This window comes from Heptranchias perlo, chromosome 5, assembly GCF_035084215.1.
Source record: "Heptranchias perlo isolate sHepPer1 chromosome 5, sHepPer1.hap1, whole genome shotgun sequence".
Classification (NCBI taxonomy): domain Eukaryota; kingdom Metazoa; phylum Chordata; class Chondrichthyes; order Hexanchiformes; family Hexanchidae; genus Heptranchias; species Heptranchias perlo.
Window position 1 is genome coordinate 77302333 of NC_090329.1, and position 18682 is coordinate 77321014.

Consider the following 18682-nt stretch of genomic DNA (forward strand, 5'->3'; position numbering starts at 1 on the left):
GGTGCTGGTGACCTCCTCTGCCACCTCGAGCCAAGCCTTCTTGGTGGCAGAGGCAGGCCGCTTCCTCCCGCCTGCTGGGGAGAAGATCTCTGTCCTCCCCCTCCTCCTCACCCCATCCAATAACAGGTGGAGTGAGGCATCATTAAACCTGGGAGCAGCTTTCCCCCTGGGCTGCTCCATGCTGTAATTTTTCCTATTTTCTGCAGCATCAGTCAGTGCAGGACTGCCCCTTCAAATAGGGCTCCTCCAGCTGACAGACCTTACTGCGCATGCGTAGTCCATCCGCTGCGCAGCTTTCCAGCGCGAAACCCGGAAGCAAAGGTAAGTACCTTCAATCAAGCTGCGATTGCGTGCGGAGCACCCCGATTTCACTGGGCGCGTGACCGCCCCCCACTGCCAACCCGCCGCCCTGCTAATATCGGGCCCAACGTTTCAGTTCGAAGACCTGGGGCCCGATTTTAGCACCCGCTATCGGGTGCGTTCTCGGCGGGGGGCCTCGAAAATAGCGAAATCCAGGATCCCGAACGGATCCCGCCTCAATCCCGCCCACTTCCGGGTTCCTCGCTGACGCGCCAGCGTGCGCGCGCAGCCCCCGCTGGTGGGAATCCCGCAGGCAATTAGAGCCAGAGGGATGCCACTTGAGAGTATTTACTTAGCTATTTCAGGTCATTAACTGACCTGATTAAGGGACTGCGTGTGATTTTGGATCAACATGGGACTGTTTCCCACACTGGGGGAAAACACTCCCAGATCGAATGGACGTGTTGCAGCTGTCAGCCTGTGGCAGCTGCAAAGGTCCATTTGACAGGTGGGGGGGGGGGAAAAGAGACCCTCACCCATTGCAGGAGGCCACTCTGTCACTTGGGACAAAGTTTGGCCTCCACCACCCTCTTCCTGACGGTCAAAGTCACCAACCTGCACACTTACCTCGGGGTCCGGAGACATGTACCTACCTTGCGGACCCCCTCAGATGTACATCTTGCGGATGGGGGCCGCCGTAGCTGCAGTCATGACCTCCTCGGAGGGCGAACAGCATCACCAGCCTCGCCATCCATGCCGTCCACCTCTGACACGTGGAGCTCCACAACAGAGTGCTGTGACACATCCACCTGTACAGCAGGAGGGAGGGCTACCGCAGAGAGAGATGCGTCGCAGAGGGCACTACCCTCGTCAAAGGGTCCACAGACCGAGGCTCAGCCTCCTGGACCTCTCTGAGCAGCAGTGCACACGGAGGCTCAGAGTCACTCGACATGTAGCCGTGGACATCTGCAGCCTCTTTCATGCCGAGCTGCTCCTGGCTGGCCCGTGCACCATCTTCCTACCTGTCGCTGTCAAAGTCACCACTGCCCTCCTGAACGTCTCCTCCACAGCCTTCCAGGGTGCAACCGGGGACATCGCCGATGTCTCTCAGTCGTCTGCGCAGAAGAGCCCTGCAAATACACCTACACCCACTCTGCAGTGACACAATGGGTGGCATCATAGTGGGTCCTCATAGTGATACCCAGGAGCGGGCATTATTGCACAAACCGGACAGGATTCGCGAAGACATGGCAGTAGTGGTGCCAATATAATATGTAATGTGAGTTGTTCTGAAATTCAATAGAAGTAAGAACCATGACAAACCCTCAAACACCCTTGTGCATCCCCTTCATGCTCACGACACATTTGCCTTACGCTGCCTACTGCACATATGTGATGCATGCCCTGTGGCTGCAGCACAGGTAGTGGCAGGTTGAGTGAGGCTGGCCGTGAGAGAGATGCACGAGAGGGTGAGTATGAGACAGAGCCATGAAATTGTATGAGGATTGGGTTGAGTGATAGTGGTGGGATGAGTACTGGCGGGGTGAGTAAGTGCAGGTAAGAGGAGGATGAGCTTTGAGTGGGTGTGAGGAGTGATGTGATAGAGTAGCGTTCGCAGTGCAGGAGGAGATGTGGGGTGGGGGTGGTGATGGTGATGTGGCAGACGGAGTGTAGGGGAATAAGTAAGTGTACTCACTTTGGCTGACCTACTTAGGTCATTGAAGCGCCTCTGCACTGTATGTAGGTGCGCGATATGTTGGTGGTGCTGGTGACCTCCTCTGCCACCTTGAGCCAAGCCTTCTTGGTGGCAGAGGCAGGCCGCTTCCTCCACTTATGTATGAGGATTGGGTTGCGTGGTAGTGGCGGGGTGAGTACTGGCGAGGTGAGTAGGTGCAGGTAAGATGAGGATGGGGTTTGAGTGGCTATGAGGGGTGATGTGACAGAGTAGTGTTGGCAGTGCCGAAGGAGATGTGGGGTGGGGGCAGTGATGTGGCAGACGGAGTGTAGGGGAAAGACTACGTGTACTCAATGTGGCTGACCTACTGAGGTCATTGGACCGCCTCCTGCACTGTGTGCAGGTGGGCGATATGTTGGTGGCGCAGGTGACCACCTCTGCCACCTCGAGCCAGGCCTTCCTGGTGGCAGAGGCAGGCCGCTTCCTCCCGCCCGCCAGGTGGAAGATCTCTGTCCTCCCCCTCCTCCTCACCCCATGTATTGATACCTGGGGTGAGGGATCATTAAACTGGGAGCAGCCGTCCCCCTGGGCTGCTCCATGCAGTCATCTTTGCTCTTTCTTGCAGCATCTGTCAGTGGAGGACTGCCCCTTTAAATAGAGCGCCTCCAGCTGACAGATCTTACTGCGCATGTGCAGCCCGCCTGACGCGCAGATCAGCAGCGGGGAACCCGGAGGAGCAGGTAAGTGGATCCAATTAGTGCGTTGCCTGCTGCGATCGCGCGGGAAACCCACTAATTTCACCGGGCGCGCCCATCCGCCGGGAACCCGCACCCCTGGTAAAATCGGGCCCCTTTTGTCAGAACTGGAAGATGTTAAAATAGTTAAAGTATTTAAGCAAGTACAGAGAGCCAGGGAAAGATGGAGAAGAGAAGGAAAGAACAAAAAGGAAGGTCTATGATAGGGTAGAGGGCACAAGTGATTAAATGACAAAAGAGATGATAGTGCAAGGCAAGGAAGGTGGTAATGGGACAGGTTAAGAAACAAGATTGGTCAGGAGTAGCTGTAAATGGCAACAGCAGAACAATTACCAGCACTTGCTTTCCGAAAAAATGGAAGTAGTGGTTATGATCTGAAGTTATTGAAATCAATGTTGAGAAGGGCGGCACTGTGGTTGTGTGGCGGACAGACCTCTACCTTGAGGAACGCCAACTTTCCGACACCTCCTCCTACCTCCCCCTGGACCATGTCCCCACTGCCGAACATCAAGCCATAGTTTACCAGACTGTCATTGACCTCATCTCCTCTGGAGATCTTCCCCCCACGGCCTCCAACCTCATAGTCCCCCAACCCCGCACAGCCCGCTTCTACCTCCTTCCCAAGATCCACAACAGGACGGCCCTGGGAGGCCCATCGTTTCAGCTTGTTCTTGCACCACGGAACTTATTTCCTCCTATGTTGACTCTTTTTTTCTCCCCTTGTCTAGTCTCTTCCGACCTACATCTGCAACTCTTCTGACGCCCTCCGCCACTTTAACAGTTTCCAGTTCCCCGGCCCTAACTGTCTCCTTTTCACCACGGATGTCTAGTCCTTCTATACCTCCATCCCCCACCAGGACGGCCTGCAGGTCCTCCACTTCTTCCTTGAACGGAGGCCCAACCAGTCCCATCCACCACAACCCTCCTCCGTCTGACTGAACTTGTTCTTACGTTGAACAACTTTCTCCTTTGACTCCACTGGATTCCAGCTATGCCTGACTTTTTGTGGGATACATAGAACATTCCTTGTTCCACTCCTACTCAGGTCCCGTCCCTCACCTCTTTTTCCGGTACATTGATAACTGTATCGGTGCAGTTTCCTGCTCGCGCCACGAACTGGAAAATTTCATCAACTTTGCTTCCAATTTCCATCCTTCCCTCGCCTTCACATGGTCCATCTCCGACTCCTCCATCTCCATTTCTCGAATAAGTGGTTAACCAATATCTATTATAAGCCCACTGACTCCCACAGCTACCTTGATTACATTTCCTCCCACCTCGCTTCCTGCAAGGACTCTATTCCCTTCTCCCAGTTTCTCCGTCGCTTCTGTTCTGATGATGCCACCTTCCACACCAGTGCTCCCGACATGTCTTCCTTTCTCTTCAATCGAGGATCCCCCTCACTGTAGTTGACAGGGCCCTCGACTGCATCCGTTCTATTTCCCACACTTCTGCCCTCACCCCTTCCCTTCCCTCCCAGAATCACGATAGGGTCTCCCTTGTCCTCACCTTTACTCTCCACCAGCCTCCACATTCAATGCTTCATCTTCCGCCATTTCTAGTATCTCCAGTCTGATCCCACTACCAAACACATCTTCCCCTCTCCTCCCCTTTTAGCATTCCAAAGGGATCATTCTCTCTGCGACACCCTGGTCCACTCTTCCATCATTCCCAACACCCACTCTCCTCTCCATGGCACTTTCCCATGCAAGCACAGGAGATGCAACACCTCCTCTCTTCCCACCGTCCAGGGCCCCAAACACTCCTTCCAGGTGAAACTTGTTTACTTGTATTTCTTTCAATTTAGTATACTGTATTCGCTGCTCACAATGCGGTCTCCTTCACATTGGTGAGTCCAAACGCAGATTGGGTGATCGCTTTGCTGAACACCTCCGCTCTACCTGCGAGCGTGACCCTGACCTGCCAGTCGCTTGCCATTTTAATTCCCTGTCCCACTCCCACTCTGACCTCTCTGTCTTCGGCCTTACATTGTTCCAATGAAGCTCAAGGAACAGCACCTCATCTTTCGTTTAAGCACTTTACAACCTTCCGGACTCAACATTGATTTTAATAACTTCAAATTATAAGCACAGCTCCCATTTTTTCGGACAGCAAGTGTTGGTAATGGTTCTGCTGATGCCATTTACAGCTACTCCTGACCAATTTTTTGTTTCTTAACCTGTCCCATTACCACCTTCTTTGCCTTGCACCATCATCCTTTTTGTAATTTAATCACTTGTACCCTCCACCCTATCACAGACTTTCCCTTTTGTTCTTTCCTCCACACCCCCTCCCTCCCCCGCCTTTCCCTGGCTTTGTACTTACTCAAAAACTTTAGCTTTTTAGCATCTTCCAGTTGTGACAAAAAGTCTTCGACCTGAAACGTTAACTCTGTTTCTTTCTCCATAAACATTACCTCACTTGCTGAACTTCTCCAGCATTTTCTGTTTTTATTTCAGATTTCCAGCATCCGCAGTGTTTTGCTTTTGACTTGAACAAAATGATTAATAGAATTATTACCAATACTAGAAAAATCAGAAACTAAATTCTTTGATCAATACCATATACACAAAACATATAAATTGTATTCTGATGTGTAAATCTAAATTAATCTAAATAAATCATACAGAAAATAGTATATGTAACCAAGTTGCTAAACTTTAATACTCTATTAAGCTGGAATACTTATATTAAAGTTACTGTTGACATTTCATTCATTTTTCAAAAATGACAAAAGTTTCATGTGCAGATCATTTGTAAAAATAATTAACATTAGCAAATTAGGATACAAACTAAAAAAAAAATTAACAGAATCCAGAAATTATTTTGTTTGCATCCAAATAAGTTTGCTCAAATTTTCCAACTTCATAGCACTGAGGAAAGGAGTTTAAGTTGGGGAATCCAATCAATTCAACATATTCAACAATTCCTTGAAGTTCACTAAAATGGAATTAACAGGCCTTAAGAATGTTGCACTGTTGGAGCTAGGCACATATCCTTACATACTGTAACCCGATGACAGCATTTATTTTTCTATTTCTAAATGTTCTCCCTTTCAAAAGGTTTCCAATATTGGGGTGCAATTCTATGCATATTAACAGCCCTCTGTTTTTTCACCAAAATAGCTAATTGCCATGTATAACCATACAAAGTATCAACAGTATCAATCATGGCAGGCATTACAGTCAAACTCAGTCGTATCTTCAGGTGACATCGACAGATGTGCAATTTCCACAATGGATCACACGACAGAAATCAGGAGAGGGTGGACGAACTGATTTTTTCCTTCCTAACCTATAGACACTGAGGCCAAATCAGTAATTCTACCACTGTCCCAGGTGAGAATAGCTTACCAAGCATGCCAGGGATTGAACTTAGAACTTTCTAGGTCCATCTGCCTTAGCAGGATGATCCACCAACTCATCACAGGAACAGTACAAGTGTTTTGAAATAAATATTGTAATAGTTTAGAAATACTGAAGAACGCACGTTCAGAATCTTGCAACAAGATACATTTTATATCTTACATCTGGCACAGACCAATTTGTGCAAGACCTTTCAGGACTTGAGCAACACATGTTACTTTTTGCACACGTTCAAGGTCTATACCTGTGCACCTGACTATTTCAATATTATACAAAACTAAATTACTGCTGAGACTCTTAATAGTCTAATACTGATATAACAGTTCTTGCTTTCACTATATAATATTTTACTTTGCAATGGAAAGACGAGGTGCATTGGTGACCGTTAGTCCTTTAGTAGCATCCAACTGGTTGTACTCCTCTATTAGAGAGGACAAAGAATTGTTGGCTTCTGTGAAACAGCTTTGTTCCATTCCATCCACATGAAGGTAATGGTGAATGTGAGCCTGAAATGACAAAATTAGCATGGCTCGTTATTAAAACAATTAACTGAAACATTTTATGCTTGATAGCAATACCCTATCAATATGTAGTCAGATTGCATCAGAAAAATGTAATTATGTGTAAGAAAAGTTGTTAATGACAGGATTTATGAAGCAAAATTTGATTTTGCTCATTATAAATCAATGACTTTAAATGGTAACTAGAGCTCCTCAGAAGAGAGCAAAATCCAATTTCTCTCTTTTTTTAATATATATATATATATATATACACACTAAATCATTTCCAGTGACATTTCTCAGACCGAATTGGAGTACATACTGTTTTTTTTTTAAAAAAGGGTATGCCATGAAACAATATATTATCTGACATAGGAACAGGAGTAGGCCATTCAGCCTCTCGAGCATATTCCACCAATCCAGCTCAAGTAGAGGAGGGGTGTGCCTGTGTCACATAATAGGGGAATTATAATCAGGATTTGGCAGCTGAGTGGAAAGGATGATATTGGACTGTTGCTGTAGTATCAGTAAAGGGGGGGGGGCGGTGGTAAGGGGGAGTCAAGGATGAGTAGTTCCGTCTCTAGCTTGGCCTCAGGAAAACTAAGGGAGCATAATTGGTCTGACGGCGGAAAACCTGTTCAGCTGAGTGGGACGTGGATATTGCATGATTGATTGCCAAGCACACTACTGGAAGTCACAATGGTACAAAAGCAAGTTTCTGGGTCACATCTGCATGATTGGCTAGAATTTAATATTCATAAAACCAAATTACAAATGAAAAAGATGGAAATATACCAATCAAAATCAGACATAGCAGGTATGTAAACTTGTAATGAAAAGCTACTGGAGACACTTTAAAACCAATAATGAACCAATGAGTTACCAAAAGCTATTAAAAACAAACCAATTAAATCATTCCAAATATCTTTTGAATATCATTTGGCCATCAATTTGGACTGGAAAGAAAGCTTTTAACATTATAAAGTTGTAAATTGTATCTTTTTTTTAACAAAAAAATTGGTGGAAATAATTACATTTACCAACAGAACAACATTTTCTGTGTTTAAAATATGTCTATCGACTTTATCTATTGAGAGGCCTGTGTCCTTTTGAAAAGCCTGAAGCTTGAGTTTTGGGAGCTTCCCAGAGCCATCAATGTCAACAAGGTAGCAAGCTACACTTCCCAGAATGCGTGTACATTAGTGATTTGGATGTAGAGCTAGAGGGAATACTAAAATAGGAGGCATGAGGAGCAAGGAAAGCTGCAAGGGGATATTGACAAGATTGTAGTTAAAAAAAATGGCAGATGGAATTCAATGTGAGGTGTTACATTTCAGTAAGAAAAAAAAATTACATACTTTGTAAACGCACCTCCCCCATCTACAGCAACTGGATATATATATACATTCTTAGCCCATCACTTCCCCAACTAGTATCTAGATTTGTCATTCAGCCAATTCCTTAGCCACCATCAAGTTGAGACATCTGAATTGTTCAGAATTTACCTTTTTCTTGTAAAGTTTTACAAATCGATCCTTTAGATCTATGAACGTAGATTTAACACAGGTGTTATTGGCCAGTGCCAATAAGGAATGAGTGTGACCCACTGGAGGTACCGAACAGAGACTTGTTTTCCAACCTTCTTGATTCCACGAGACAAAGTGGAGAGAAGGTTTCAACCTGTAGAGAAATACATCAGTTTTATTCTCTTATCATTTGATTGAGAATGTGACTTGTAACTATATCTTTCCACAGAGGTCCAAATGCAATGGTGCTGCGAATATAGTTAAATAAAAAGCTGCTACTAAGTAATCGTTGTGGCAAAACTGAAAGAAATTTTAGAATTTGATCAATATTAAATGATCTTTTCTAGGAGAAAAGATAGTTTTGTCTTTCTTGTATTCTTTTGAAACAACTGTCTACTAAAGACCTGATGACAGGCTGCTACTCTGCTCCTTCAGAACAAGAACAGATAGCATGCAACATTTTATTTTCTTCTTTTAACAAAGCAGTTTTCAATTTCAGTTGAGAAGAAAACAGCTGAAACTCAAAACTACTTTAAGAGGAGAAAAGAGCATTATCTAACTCATGGTTCACCTGGGTTTTGCATCTGGATGCTTTAATTTAGGTAATGTGTTATGAAAAAGAGAGCTTCCTGGGGGCTCATCAAGTTTACCCAGTGAGTTTCCGACATATAAACCAGGAAGATCATTTGTTAGATTCTTAGTATGTGCTCAATTAGCCAATCTCAGGGACAGCAATAGGGTGCTACAGCTGGTCTCAATAACCCTGGGCTAAGGAGGGGATCCAGCAGCAAGTGGTCTGATGAGCCTCACCATCAAGATTTACAAGTGAATAACGGGTGCTTGTGCAAAGTACCAGAGGATGCCCAAAGCCCATGGAACCCAGCAACGAGTCAAAGCTTTCAGAAGGGGAGAAAATTCGCATCAATTTAAAGAACAAACAGAAATAATAATCAGATAGCTTTATACTTTTGGTAATCGCAAGCTGTGTGATAATTTATTTTTCAAACATCACCTGTGGCTGTTTGTGCTCTCTAGAAAATGCAAATTTAATTTAAAATATAGTACAACACTCAGCTTTGAAAATATGAAAGAATATGTATCCTTTCTACAAAGATATTTCCTAATCTAATAAAATTAAGACAGGATTTGATACGTCAGTTACTGAAAAAAATTAAGTGATTTGACTAAAAATGAATTATTTGTGAAGTATAAAACTTACAAATGAAAGTCAGCTACACTAATTTTTAACATAAGGGAACAGCAAACGATGAGGTTTAGCACGTGCACACACACACTTCCATCAAACCTTTCAATGTTTCTTCTAAGATCAGAAATCTGAACATTTCCCCGGACCATCAGTGCACAGGCAAGGTACAGGTTACGTTTTGGGTCTGCATGCATCAACTGGTAATCCTTGCTAAAAGCATCGGTGAACATCTGATCCAACCTGTTTATCAGAAGAAATGACCCAATGGGTGGCTGGGATAGCTTGCTATATGTAGTACACGTCAAACACAATAAATATAAATCCATCTTCCCCAAATTATGAGCTTTCTTAAACCAGTAGCAACACATAGTATCAGTACTGCTAGTTCAACACAGCCGTTGTGCAATGGCAAGAAAAAATGTATTATTAACCTGTAGATACAGAATTCCCCATTGTAAAATTTTGAGCATGTTTTATTGTGTATCTGTATTATAAAAGCCTTTCTCTTCTTGTGTTCTCCTAGCTCAAAGTGCTTGCACCTCTTGATGGCCAGCATTCTTTTCGACCAACAGTTGGGCTCCACAAAATAACTCCTTGTAGAAAAAATTTGGGAGGGCTTCCAGAGATTTTTGGTTCCTTGCAATACAGAAACATCTTCTGTTAATCCTATGAAAAGGAACTATGAAACCTTCTCCGATGATCCAGCGGGTAAATGTAATATTGGGGTCATACTGAATCATAGGTTTGAATGCTAGTCTGTGTTGAATTAGCTGATCCTAGCTGTGCAGTGGAACAGGTACTGCAATTAGAAGCAGCAATTCTGAGCTATTACTTGCTGACATCATCCAGAAGCACAGGATCAGATTCCACATGCATTCTGACAACACCCAACTTTGCCTTACCACCTCCTCTTTTGATTCTAAGCCTTTATTTCAATCTCCAACTTTATGCCTGACATCAAGTGTTGAACGAATGAATCAAAAGTTCCTCAAGCTCATAGGAGGTTTTCAGTTTTGCCTTTTTGGCTGCTATGAGCATTTCTTCTTCCTTCAGTCAACCTTCTCAATTGCCACCTTCTGAGTTCCTTGATCTCGAGTTTAATTTTCTTCTTCCCATCAGGTCTGTCACCGAGAAACCTTTTTCCACCATCAAGACATTGTCCCCACCTCCACACCCATCTTTTTGCCACTGCTTCTATAAATCCCATTTCAAGGCTGGATATTTCTCTTCCACTAGTCAGCCTCCCTCCTTTCACCTTCCATAAATTACAATTTATTCAGAATGCTGCTACCCATATCCTTACTTACTCAGAGCTCCACACTTCTGACACCCCAGATCTTGTCAAGCTCCACTGGTACACTGGGCTCCTTTGTATCAGTTTCAAAGCTTTTGACCTGACCTTCAAACACCTCCATCACCATGCCCTCCATACCTCAGTGACCTCATTCAACTCTACATCCCTGCTTGCAGTCTTTGCTTCTCTGACATTGGTCTATTCCTTGTTCCCTGCCCTCTATACTCCAGCATCGACAGCCATCCCTTCAACCATCACGCTCTCTGGAACACACTTCCTAAGTTCTTCTGCCTTACCTCCTCCTTTGCTGCTATCAAAAATCTTCTCAAAGCTTTTCTCTTCTCCTGCTCTTTTGGCACCATCCCCTAATCCCATCTATCTGCTTTTTCCCCTCATTTTGCATCCATTTTTTCTTCTCTTCACTATGAAGTGCTTGGAGATGCCTTTGGACATAGGGAATACTATATAAATGCAAGTTGTTGTTGTTAAACAGCAAATCAAATCAACACACATCCTGTAGCTGTTTCAAGTTTTATTCATCAAATGAAATACCATTTTTTGCACGAATCGAATCATCATACAATGACACGATTTTGCAGCAGTATGCAATTTTTCTTTAAAATGCTGGTGAAACTCCTACCTTCTTGTAGGGATGCTTACATCAGCCAGGGTGTACAAAGGAGTTAGACTCGAAACAAGGTAATGAAGTCGTGGAAATGGTACCAGGTTCATGGTGATCTCATTAAGATCCATATTGAGGGATCCTTCAAATCTGGCGGAACTGCAGTGAAAACAAGAGGAAATAAACTAATACAATTAACAATCTACACAAATTAAGGCTATTTAAACAGTTGTTGGAAAAACATTTGTTTAATCAGTAACAATTTCATCATATTAACTACTAGCACACAAATACAGAATTAAAGGAACCGCAATATAATAAATCTTGAGCAAATTATTCAATGGTCAAATTTATTGTTCAAGCTACATATGCAAAACCAGCAGTAACTCAGTGCCTATCTGAAACTCTGAGCAGTAAATCTCACTTACATAACTAAAACTGCCAGATCTGTGTTTCTGTTACAAATAAATGCTGCTGGAAATTCTCATTTTATAATTAATTATAAAATTAATTGGCTCTTTAAACGGTTTTCTGTAAACTATTATATTCATAGTGCTAAAAAACAAAGCTAAACCACAATTCTGACGTGCTACAAGGAACATAGAGATAAGTAATGATGAGCAAAGGTAGCTGAAAAGATTTGTTCAGTAAAATAGCTAATGCGGATGCATCAGGTTGCTGTGTTTTTTTGCATAAATAGGGGCCAATTACATTTCACAGCATGCTTGTAACCCCCACCCCCACCCCCCCGCAAAAAAGATTCAAGGCCCACTGATTTTGTCAAGCATTGCACAGACACTGTTCAATAAATATAATTCTTCATTTTCAAAAGATATAATTGATAGATCCAGTCAGATTCAACAACCAGTTAGGAAAAGATTTGCAGGAGTGTTTAAATAACCATTTTGTTAGGAGCCAAATTTCTCTGAAAATTTTGGAGCACAGTTATGGAATACAAGTTGGCTGCAATAAGATCACCAGTTCCAGCATTCACTGTGTGAAGTAATAACATTATAAAATAGATTTTTATTTCACAATATATAACAGAGTACAGTTTGAGATTTTGCTAGCAGTTAAGAAACTTTTGCCATTTTAACTATTTTATGACCTGCTGTAAATCATATTAACAGCATATTTCAGATATTCCTTTTAGCTCCAACCTATTCAATAAACAGCATTCGCTTGTTAATCCACTTACTAGTCACGATTCTCTGCCTTATGTGTTACCCAGGAGTGAACAACTACAGTACTTACCATCATCGGATAAAAGCCGAAATTATAGGTTCACTATCCTGTAACTGGCACTTTTATAATGCGCAACATTACAGCATCTGCAGTGGTGTGGGTCACAGACTTTACAGCACAGAAGTCAGCCATTCTGCCTACTGCTCAACTCTGGTTGCCTACTCTACTCTAATCCCATTTCTCTGCTCTTCCCTTGTATCTTTTTATATTCTTCTGTTTCAACTACTTATCCAATTCACTTTTAGATTGTTATAGTTACATAGAATTTACAGTACAGAAACAGGCCATTCGGCCCAACTGGTCTATGCCGGTGATTATGTTCCATATGAGCCTCCTCCCACCTTACTTCATCTCACCCTATCAACATATCCTTCTATTCCTTTCTCTCATGTACTTATCTAGCTTCTCCTTAAATGCATCTATGCTATGCGCCTCAACCACTCCATGTGATAGCGAGTTCCACATTCTCATCGCTCTGCCTCAAAAGCCACATTTGGGAAGGCATTTAATATTCTAATAACCTTCTATGCAAAACAAATTCTTCAAAACTGCCCCTTTATACTTCTCATGATACTCCTGAGTGTATGCCCACATGTTACTGATTCAATCATTGGAAACAACCTTGCACTATTTATCTTTTCAAAATCATGCACAATTTTGAAGACCTCTTGACATTCTCCCTTGGTCTCCCCCACCAGTTCCAGTTAAAAAAAAGTCTCAATTTTGCAAAGTTTTCTTCATAACTATAACCTCTCATTCCTGGTGTCATTCTAGTGAATCTTAGTTGTATTCTTTCCATGGCTCCAATATCCTTATAACGGGATACTTAGAACTACATGCAATTCTCCAACTTGCAGCATAACTAACAACTTGGGAAAAATCAACACCACTTCTTTGCTTTTATATTCAATGCCACGAGGAATGAAACAAAGAATCTCATTTGTACTTTTTCCTGGCTTTTCTACCTCCACCTTTAAAGATCTATACAACTGCATTGCTAGATCTCTCTGCTTCTCAGTCTTAAAGCGTTTTACCATTTACAATACACTTACTTAAACCGTTCCTTTTCCCAAAATGTACTTCATATTTCTCTGCAATGAGCTGTATCAACACCTGTCTGCCCACTTTGGTAAACTGAACGTCCCCTTGCATTCTTTTTCAGTTTGCAATGTTCTTTAATTTGGTATCAGCAAACTTCAATATCATTCCTCCTATGCCTTCACCCAAATCACTTGTATAAACGGAAAACAAAACAGATTCTAGCACGGATCACTGGGGAACATCAAAAAGCACATTTTTTTCAAGCCAACAAAAATCTATTCAACCCTCCTCTTTTCTTTCTGTCCTTTAAACATTCCTCCATTGTTGCAGCTATATCCCCTTTACTACCATGTGCCTTAAATTTTCTAACATCTCTCTTATGTGGCACTGTTACGAATACTTCTTGGCTTCAGTGGCATCAGTGGCTCCCGTAAAATGTTGAAGCCATTTACCTTTATGAGAACTGGCTTATACTGCCCTATATCTACTTGCATGATAGCAGGACCCACGCACGTAAAAATTGTATCGTATCCCCTTGTGACCTGAATTGGATATCCGTGTCTTTTCAACGGACCAAGTTAATACTAGGTGAGGTGAGGATTAATTGGAATTGTTAAGCTGTTTTATTACACAGAATAACATTTATAATCAGATTCACTTAGTTCAATTGGTAAAACTTATATTCACATAATGATATAAAATTAACAAGCACGTTACAATATACACTTCAATGGGTCACCTTACTTATAGTACACAGAATAACTCCTCTGTATGATGTCCTATAGCCCAGGACAGAACCTCTTCTCCATGCAGTCTTCTGTTTTCTTTCAATCTTCCTGCAGCAGTTCACTGCCTAACTCCCTGCTTTCACAGGTCTTTCTCTCTTTCCAGTGTTAGCTTTTAGCTACAACTCACTACCCAATCCCCAACCCCCATCCAAGAGTGGAATCTACCAACTTGATTTGTAATGAACCCTGCCAAGTTCAATTGAAAAGGATTTTCACGGCAACAATGTGTGTGAATGGTTGCTGGAGTGTTACATTATTTTCAGTGTTTGAAGGACACCGGTTAAGATGTCCCATCTAAAATCTAATATACACCTGTCAGCCTTGCCATTCTGTGAATTTAAAACATTGATAGCTAAGCTTAGCTCAATAGTAGCATTTTGGATGTATATTACACCCAAGGTCCCTCTGTGACAACATAGACTGGAATCTCAAAACATAATATGAATTTAATCAAACATTTTCTGAAAATCCATGTATTTAAAACCCATTGCATTCTCTTTATCACTCTGATTTTGTCAAAAAATTAAATTAAATTAAATCAGATGACTTTTAGTGCCACTAACTTTTTATTACAGTATAACTTTGAATCCTTGTCTCCGGTATTGGCTTTCCTATACCCTCTTCAGGAACTCCTGTATCCTATCTTTACCTTCCTCCGCAAAATGAGTTTCAAAATACTTATTACGTTTCTCTGTCATTCCCTCACTTTCAAGTACAAGGTGGCTTCTTTATCTTCAACTCTCCTTACATACGCTATCGCCTACCTAATTTTCCTTTTTATTTCTTCTATACTTTTTATATTTACATAGAAACATAGAAAATAGGAGCAAGAGTAGGCCATTCGGCCCTTCGGGCCTGCTCTGCCATTCAATATGATCATGGCTGATTGTCTAACTCAGTACCCTGTTCCTACTTTTTCCCCCATATTCCTTGATCCCTTTAGCATTAAGAAATATATCTATCTCCTTCTTGAATACATCTAATGACTTGGCCTCCACTGCCTTCTGTGGTAGAGAATTCCACAGGTTCACCACCCTGAGTGAAGAAATTTCTCCTCATCTCGGTTCTAAATGGCATACCCCGTATCCTGAGACTAAGACCCCTGGTTCTGGACTCCCCAGCCATTGGGAACATCCTCCCTGCATCTAGTCTGTTTAGTCCCGTTAGAATTTTATTTGTTTTGATGAGATCACTTCTCATTCTTCTAAACTCTAGTGAATACAGGCCTAGTCGACCCAATCTCTCCTCATACTTCAGTCCTGCCATCCCACAAATCAGTCTGGTAAACCTTTGTTGCACTCCCTCCATGGCAAGGACATACTTCCTCAGATAAGGAGACTTAAACTGCACACAATACTCCAGATGTGGTCTTACAAAGGCTCTGTACAACTGCAGTAAGACATCCCTGTTCCTGTACTCAAATCCTCTTGCAATGAACGCCAACATACCATTCGCCTTCCTAACTGCTTGCTGCACCTGAATGCTCGCTTTCAGCGACTGGTGTACAAGGACACCCAGGTCTCGTTGCACCTCCCCTTTTCCCAATCAATCACCATTCAGATAATAATCTGCCTTTCTGTTTTTACAACCAAAATGGATAACCTCACATTTATCCACGTTATACTGCATCTGCCATGTTCTTGCCCACTCACCCAACTTGTCTAAATCACATTGGAGCCTCTTTGCATCCTCCTCACAGCTCACATTCCACCCCAGCTTTGTGTAGTCTGCAAACTTGGAAATGTTACATTTAGTTCCCTCATCCAAATCATTGATATATATTGTGAATAGCTGGGGCTATTCTCATAGTTCTCATTGTTTTCTTCTGCATTACTGCCCTATATTGACCATATGCCTCTGTTGTGAATCTCAATTTTGCTCTAACTTCTCTATTTATCCATGGAATCCCCTGCCTTCGATGTATGCATACAAACACATGGAAGTGTCGGACAGGAAAAGACCAAGTGGCCTATCCAGCCTGTCCCATAAAGTTGTGATGCCTTATGCATGATGCTACAGATAGTCCCTACCCATATGGAGCCACGTAATCTCTTGAGAGGCAATAAACCAGATTAAAAACCCAGGTCAGTTAGAGGAAAAAAAAATCTGGAAATTCCTCTCCGGCGCCTTTAGGTGAACAAAACTAGTCCAGGCCACAATGACTCTAATTTATGTACCTTGCTCGAACACTGTAATTTTTAAAATATTAAGTCATCGCTCACCTGGTCAAATTGAGTAGCAAGTTAGCTACAATATTGTTCATGGCATCAAATGGTTTTTCCTGCCGTTTGCCTCCAGTCTGACCAGAGATCAGAGTATTTCGCAGTTTTATTGCAGATGATAATTTACCAGAATTCGCCATCTGATTGATTTTGTTGACTATGTCAACCAAAGACTGGTTTTAAGAAAAAAAGATAAAGTTTAGAAAATCTGCACTTTAAAATTTAGTGCCATATACAAAAACTAAACCACATGAAAGAGATACAAAGGGCCCGATTTTAGTACCTGCTCTCGGGTGCGTTCTCGGCGGGGGGGCCTCGAAAATCGTAAAATCCAGGATCCCGACCGGATCCCGCCCACTTCCGGGTTCCCCGCTGACGCACCGGTGTGCGTGCGCAGCCCCCGCTGGTGGGAATCCCGCAGGCAATTAAAGCCAGCGGGATGCCACTTGAGAGTATTTATGTAGCTATTTCAGGTCATTAACTGACCTGATTAAGGGACTGTGTGTGATTTTGGATCAACATGGGACTGTTTCTCACACTGGGGGAAAACACTCCCAGATCGAATGGACGTGTTGCAGCTGTCAGCCTGTGGCAGCTGCAAAGGTCCATTTGACGGGGGGGGGGGGGTGGGGGGGGTGAGGGGAGACCCTCACCCATTGCAGGAGGCCACTCTGTCACTTGGGACAAAGTTTGGCCTCCACCACCCTCCTCCTGACGGTCGAAGTCACCAACCTGCACACTTACCCCGGGGTCCGGAGACATGTACCTACCTTGCGGACCCCCTCAGATGTACATCTTGCGGATGGGGGGCCAACGTAGCTGCAGTCATGACCTCCTCGGAGGGTGAACAGCATCACCAGCATCGCCATCCACCTCTGACACGTGGAGCTCCACAACAGAGTGCTGTGACACATCCACCTGTACAGCAGGAGGGAGGGCAACCGCAGAGAGATGCGTCGCAGAAGCCACTACCCTCGCCACAGGTTCCACAGACCGAGGCTCAGCCTCCTGGACCTCTCTAAGCAGCAGTACACACGGAGGCTCAGAGTCACTCGACATGTAGCCGTGGACATCTGCAGCCTCTTTCATGCCGAGCTGCTCCTGGCTGGCCCGTGCACCATCTTCCGACCTGTCGCTGTCAAAGTCACCACTGCCCTCAACAACTTCTCCTCCACAGCCTTCCAGGGTGCAACCGGGGACATCGCCGATGTCTCTCAGTCATCTGCGCAGAAGAGCCCTGCAAATACACCTACACCCACTCTGCAGTGACACAATGTGTGGCATCAGTGGTGGGTCCTCATAGTGATACCCAGGAGCAGGCATTATTGCACAAACCGGACAGGATTCGCGAAGACATGGCAGTAGTGGTGCCAATATAATGTGTGATGTGAGTTGTTCTGAAATTCAATAGAAGTAACAACCATGACAAACCCTCAAACATCCTTGTGCATCCCCTTCATGCTCACGACACGTTTGCCTTACGCTGCCTACTGCACATATGTGATGCATGCCCTGTGGCTGCAGCACAGGTGGTGGCAGGTTGAGTGAGGCTGGCCGTGAGAGAGATGCACGAGAGGGTGAGTATGGGATAGAGCCATGAGATTGTATGAGGATTGGGTTGCGTGGTAGTGGCGGGGTGAGTACTGGCGAGGTGAGTAGGTGCAGGTAAGATGAGGATGGGGTTTGAGTGGGTATGAGGGGTGATGTTACAGAGTCGTGTTGGCAGTGCCGAAGGAGATGTGGGGTGGGGGCAGTGATGTGGCAGACGGAGTTTTTTTTTTATTCGTTCACGGGATGTGGGCGTCGCTGGCGAGGCCAGCATTTATTGCCCATCCCCAATTGCCCTCGAGAAGGTGGTGGTGAGCCGCCTTCTTGAACCGCTGCAGTCCATGTGGTGACGGTTCTCCCACAGTGCTGTTAGGAAGGGAGTTCCAGGATTTTGACCCAGCGACAATGAAGGAATGGCGATATATTTCCAAGTTGGGATGGTGTGTGACTTGGAGGGGAACGTGCAGGTGATGTTGTTCCCATGTGCCTGCTGCTCTTGTCCTTCTAGGTGGTAGAGGTCGCGGGTTTGGGAGGTGCTGTCGAAGAAGCCTTGGCGAGTTGCTGCAGTGCATCCTGTGGATGGTACACACTGCA

General features: G+C 43.9%; 1 protein-coding gene across 1 annotated transcript in view; it reads right to left on the reverse strand.

Moving 5' to 3' along the window:
- Window positions 1–5436: 5436 nt before the first annotated feature.
- tube1 (tubulin, epsilon 1) overlaps window positions 5437–18682 on the reverse strand; it is a 31445-nt gene continuing 18199 nt past the window's right edge. The window contains exons 8-12 of the mRNA XM_067983818.1: window positions 16541–16713; window positions 11263–11403; window positions 9428–9568; window positions 8101–8275; window positions 5437–6601 (exon numbers count right to left, since the gene is read on the reverse strand). Coding sequence (XP_067839919.1) covers window positions 6443–6601; window positions 8101–8275; window positions 9428–9568; window positions 11263–11403; window positions 16541–16713 — 789 coding nt within the window. The 3' untranslated portion in view covers window positions 5437–6442. The remainder of the gene's footprint in view (window positions 6602–8100; window positions 8276–9427; window positions 9569–11262; window positions 11404–16540; window positions 16714–18682) is intronic.